This window comes from Nicotiana attenuata, chromosome 10 (assembly GCF_001879085.1).
Source record: "Nicotiana attenuata strain UT chromosome 10, NIATTr2, whole genome shotgun sequence".
Taxonomy (NCBI): domain Eukaryota; kingdom Viridiplantae; phylum Streptophyta; class Magnoliopsida; order Solanales; family Solanaceae; genus Nicotiana; species Nicotiana attenuata.
Window position 1 is genome coordinate 9,009,553 of NC_031998.1, and position 5,545 is coordinate 9,015,097.

Sequence of the window (5,545 nt, forward strand, 5' to 3'; positions counted from 1 at the left end):
TCAGGCGAGTAGGGGTCGCCCAAGAGGGGGAAGCCCGACCCCTTGATGTGTTTCATATAGTAGGCTTGAGGCCGCTGCGCCAGATGATGTCATTCAGGTATGTTTTCAGTTTGATATAGAGGAGCACCATCCGTATTTCATTATAGTTCTGCTTATCGGGGCGAGTTCCCCTATTTGTTGCTCCACTTATCAGTGCGTTTCATGATTTGCACTTAGTAGAGGATAAAGAAACTGATGTTTGCTTCTTTGATTTCCGTGAAACAGGTGAACCCCCAAAACTGATATAAAAACCACTGATGGATCGACGAGACTCGGGGCAGGTTCACCAATCAGAATCACAAAAGGCGACAAGGCAGAGATATTGATCAGAATTCATAAAAAGGCCCAAACTTGGTTCATCTAGGAGACATCTTTGACAATGAAAAACGACATCAAGGTGCGACTGGCGAGGAGCTTGCATGTATTGACTTAGATGTTGAACCGCAAAAGACAAGTCTGGGCGAGTGTGAGTCAGGAAATTCAACTTTCCCAAGAGGCAGCGATAAAAAGTGGGATCTTCATCGGCTCGTAATTTTCTAGTAGGATCAAGTGGTGGTGGGGCTGGTTTTAACTCAAAATAGGCAAATTCATCTAGTAAGTCCAAAGTATAACGTTTTTGTGTTAAGATTAAACCATGTTGTTCACGTATGATTTCCATACCCAAAAAATAGTGTGCCTGCCCGAGGTCCTTGATCTTAAACTCAGTATTAAGAAACTCTTTAAGGTGAATATGCTCAATAGGATCATCCCATGTAATTAAGATATCGTCTACATAGACAGCTAGTATAGTGATCTTCCCTTCTAATTTTTTGAAGAACAATGAATAGTCATTGAGGGAGTGAGAATATCCTTTGAAATTCAAGGCTGCTGTGATCTGGGCATATCATTGCCGTGAGGCTTGCCGCAGTCCATAAAGGGATATCTTTAGGAGACACACATAGTTGGGAGAATGTGGTGTCAGTCCAGGTGGGAATTTCATAAACACTTCTTCCTGCAATTCACCATGTAAGAAAGCATTATTCACGTCTAACTGAAAAACATCCCAGCCTTTTTTGACTACCACATCAAGGATGCACCTAATGGTTGTCATCTTTACTACTAGGGAAAAAGTCTCCGTGAAGTCAATCCCTTCCCTTTCTATGTCCCCTCAAATGACCAATCCAGCTTTAAATCTTTCTAATGATCCATCTGATTTGTATTTGACCTTGTAAACCCATTTACATGGTAATGCTCTCTTCCCTGTAGGCAAAGGTACCACAGCCCAGGTCTTGTTTAACTCAAGGGCCTCAAATTCCTTAGCCATTGACTCTTGCCAACCAGGGTGAAGGGCTGCTTGAGAATAGGATGTAGGTTCAATGATATAAGATATGGAGTTAAGCATAGACTGGTTTGTGAGAGAGAGCGCAGAGAAGGGAAAAATAGTTGATAAAATTGGAGCAGAAAAATAGGATGCAGTCAAGTTAGTAAGAAAGACAAAATTGCAAACATAATCTTGTAGATAGGCAGAATTTTTGTGTGTTCGGGTAGATTTCCTAATTTCTTGAATACTAGTGACAATTGGCTGAGAGTGTGAGGATTGATTGGGTGAATGCATAGGAGAGATATCAGCATTGGTAGGAAAAATTGGTGAATTATCTGTAGGAGAACAAGGCTGAAAATGCTATGAGACTGGACTGTTAGGTGTACTGACTGTAGGATAAGAAGACTGAGGTGTAGGTGAATGTGCTACCACAGGACAATCTGAAGGTTGTGGAGATTCCCTAGGGAAGACAATTTGTTTGTTTGTGTTAGGAGGAAAAGGGAAAATAGATTCATGAAATTTGACATCCCTAGATACAAAAATCTTCATAGTTAGGAGATCTAACAGTTTATACCCTTTTTTCCTATAGGATATCCCAAGAAAACACAAGGGACAACCCTTGGGTCAAGTTTGGTTCTGTGTGGTGATATAGTGCTAGCATAGACTAAACAACCAAAAACTTTAATGAATGATAACAGGGAGGCATACAAAACAAAATTTCATAAGGAGTTTTAAACTTAAGAACCTTGGAAGGAAATCTATTTATGAGATATGTGGCTGTGAGTAAACATTCTCCCCAGTAAGAAATAGGGAGTTTGGACTGAAACAATAGGGCACTGCAAGTTTCTAGAAGGTGCTTATGTTTCCTCTCAACAATACCATTTTGTTGAGGAGAGTAAACACATCTAGTTTGATGTATTATCTCCTTAGAAGCAAGAAGAAATGAGGACTCCATACTCCCTCGAAGCTCTAAGGCATTGCCTGATCTTATCACCTTAACTTTCCTGTCAAATTGCCTTTCAACCATAGCCAAAAATTGCTTTAGGACAGTGAATGCATTGGATTTTGTACTAAATAAATAGGTCCAAGTCCCTCTACTATAATCATCAACAATGGTCTAAAATTATCTATAACCATCATGAGTAGACTCTTTATAGGGTCCCCAAGTGTCTATGTGAATTAGCTCAAAGATATCTTTTGGGGAGATTGAACTGGATGGGAAAGGTAATTTAACTTGCCTTGCTCTTGCACAAATGTCACAATGATCAAGTAAAGTAGATGAAGATGAAGAGATAGTAGAAATATTTTTCATATTACTAAGGGGTAAATAACCCAAACGATTGTGCCAAAGAGTTACATCACTTGAGATATGTCCTGAACAAGAAACTGAAAATAAACATTGATTACTAGTCCTACTACAACTTGAACTAGATGGACAGAAGTCCTTGATTCTATATAAAGACTGACTGCTAGACCTATTATAACTTGAAAGAAATGGACTAGAGTCCCGATTCTGCTTAATAGACTGGCACTATGCTTGATAGAGTGAAGTAGATATATCCCCTTCCTTAGTTTACCAAGAACTACTGGCCTCTATATTGAAGGGGCCTGCAAAATTGCACCAAAAGCAGAGAAAATAAGGAGAGAATCAGCTTGCTGACAGAATCTATGAACTGACAATAGGTGATACCTGAAACTAGGAAGAAATAACACATTTTTCATAATAAAATTTGACATGATGTACACACTTCCAGCCTGAGTGACTCGGGCTCTTTGTGAATTAGGAAGGTTAACATAAACAGGTTTAGTGAGTGTTTTCACATTGAATAAAAGACTGAAATCACATGACACGTGTTCAGAGGCACCAAAATCTAAGATCCACATAACAGAATTTGAAGTATTATAGAAAGAATGTTTAGGTATACCGGCACAGTTGGCAGTGACATTGACCTAAGAATTCATATCTCCCTGAGATCCAGACTTAACCTGTTGTAGAAGTTCACACAAGTTGTTGTACTCTTCTTGAGTGACGGCCCTTTCTGTAGCATTAAAGGTCTGATTTCCACCATCTTCAGTTGTGACAGCTGCATTAGCATGTGTACCAGCACTTTGAAACCTCTTGTTTTTGGTAAATTTGAAATCAGCCGAAAAACCAATGATCCTATAACATTTTTCAGCAGTGTATCCTGGCTTCTTACAATAGGAGCATGTAAGATTGTTCTTCTTTCCTTCATAGTTTCCCTTTTTCTCAGAACTTCCAAGCTTTTGACCTCCATATTGTTGTCTTGCAACCATGAAAGCAGATTCAACAGGGTGCTGAGCTACATGTATCTCCCTTTGTTTTTCATCTTGAATTAATAGGGAGTAAGCATGATTGATGATGCGCAGAGGTGAAGCCATCAGAATATTGATTTTTACACCAGAGTAGGCCTCATTCAGCCCCATGAGGAATTGGATGAGCCTGCCATCTTGATGAGATTTCAGAGATCTACTCTTCCCTCCACAAGAGCAATCACAACTACAGTGAACACATGTATCTAGGCTGTCAAGCTCATCCCAGATTCTTTTCACTTTTGTATAATAACCAGCTATGTCTGAACTTCCTTGAACTGTGTCACTGAGCTCCTTTAGCAGCTGATAAAGCAAAGCTCCATTGCTTTGCCCAAATCTGTCCTCAAGCTCCTTCCAAATCCCTCTTGCTGTTTTGGAGTAGAGAACACTTTCAGCAATTTCCTTGGAAAGTGAATTGAAAAGCCATGACATCACCATGTCATTACAACGGCTCCAAGGTTTGAAGGAAGCTGCAGATGCCGCACGGACTGATATGGTTCCATCTGTGAATCCCAATTTGTTCTTAGCTGATAGAGCTATGAGAACAGCCCTGCGCCATCCTCCATAGCTCCTTCTATCAAAAATAGAATTGACAAGAATCATCCCCGGGGAATCAGAGGGATGAAGGTAAAACGGGTGTGAAGAGTCATGAGTGAGAGTGATCTAATGTGGGGTTTGAACACTGGATGCAGTGTCGTCCACTACTCCAGGTGAAATAATTTGATCATCAATAGCCATTAAAGAGGTTCAACTTAAGCTTAAGAGGAGAAGAAGAGGAAGAAGAAAGAGGAAAGAGGGAGGAGAATTGGATCGAGTGCCTTACTGCTCTGATACCATATTGGAATAAGAACAGAAAAATGTAAAAAATTTTCTTCTCTGTATATCTCATTGAAAGACCGTACATCAATATATACAAAGCAAAAGGAATAAAATTTTATTCACACTTGCAGGTGTCCTACCTCTATTGCTTAGCTCATAACTAACTAAAAGAATACAAAGAATTTTACAAATAAATTATTTCTATACAAAGAATATCACTGATTTTATCTGAATAAGGAAGCTTCTAGATATAGCTGACTGTGCTTGGTCATGTGTTCAGCATGTGCAAAGAATCAATGGACCAGATTAAATCATTGTAATATCACTTGATGAATGGCCCCGATTAACTTGACCACTAGAGATAAAATGGTCTGATCTCCTTTGTTTGTATCGACATTTTGTTTCAAAATCCTCATTCTTCACTTCATCTGTAGGCTTCGTGAAACTGGTTCCAACAAAAACGTATAGTTTTGGAATCAAATCCAACAAAATAAGTACATTCTATATCAGGGTTCTAGTAAAACCGATTGCATTGGAGTGCAAAAAATAACTGGAAGAACGTATATTACGCAGCATACATTGTAAATGAATAAAAAAATGGGGGAAAAACAAACTAAAGAAGCAAAGGAGAGATCTTACACTGAGGAAACACTACTTCCGACTTAGATTTTAGGGTAAAATTAGAGAGTATGAAACAAATATGCGTACAACTTCAATTGTTTCCCTTTTTCTTTTTGGTTTTTATTTCTTCTGTTGTGCCATGTTTTTACTTTTTAGTTGCCACCAATCATGTTTTTTGGTTGGTCTTATTTTGAGGGAAAAATTAAAAGATAATTCAAAGTTTAAAGGTGAAATGGCCTACTTAAACTTCTTTCATTTGCAAAGCCGATTCACCAACTTATATCGTTCCCATGCACATGTGGCAGTGGCAGAGGTGATGTGGACAAAGTGTGTGTAAGTCACGTAAACTACGCGCGTGATTACAATAATTTTGATTTTAAAAAAATCTAAAATCAGAAGGAAAAAAAATTACAAATGAAAAAGAAAGAAAATAAG

At 38.6% G+C, this 5,545-nt stretch overlaps 2 protein-coding genes across 2 annotated transcripts; both read right to left on the reverse strand.

The window, feature by feature from the left end:
- Nucleotides 323-1,342, reverse strand: LOC109233572 (uncharacterized mitochondrial protein AtMg00810-like). The gene is made up of 3 exons (XM_019399457.1): nucleotides 1,196-1,342; nucleotides 977-1,030; nucleotides 323-913 (listed from the first exon to the last, which is right to left on the reverse strand). The coding sequence occupies exons 1-3, from the start codon at nucleotides 1,340-1,342 to the stop codon at nucleotides 323-325; spliced, it is 792 nt and encodes a 263-aa protein (XP_019255002.1).
- On the reverse strand, nucleotides 3,290-4,273 carry LOC109233573. Its single transcript, XM_019399458.1, has one exon. The coding sequence runs from the start codon at nucleotides 4,271-4,273 to the stop codon at nucleotides 3,290-3,292; it is 984 nt and encodes a 327-aa protein (XP_019255003.1).

Bases quoted from the DNA above. Each gene is read 5' to 3' on its own strand.
- LOC109233572 (XM_019399457.1), bottom strand. From the start codon at position 1,342: ATGGCTAAGGAATTTGAGGCCCTTGAGTTAAACAAGACCTGGGCTGTG. The intron at 1,031-1,195 runs GTCATTTGAGGG...GGTGAATTGCAG, and splicing joins AAAGATTTAAAGCTGGATTG to GAAGAAGTGTTTATGAAATT. The intron at 914-976 runs GTGTGTCTCCTA...TGATATGCCCAG, and splicing joins CACCACATTCTCCCAACTAT to ATCACAGCAGCCTTGAATTT.
- LOC109233573 (XM_019399458.1), bottom strand. From the start codon at position 4,273: ATGATTCTTGTCAATTCTATTTTTGATAGAAGGAGCTATGGAGGATGG.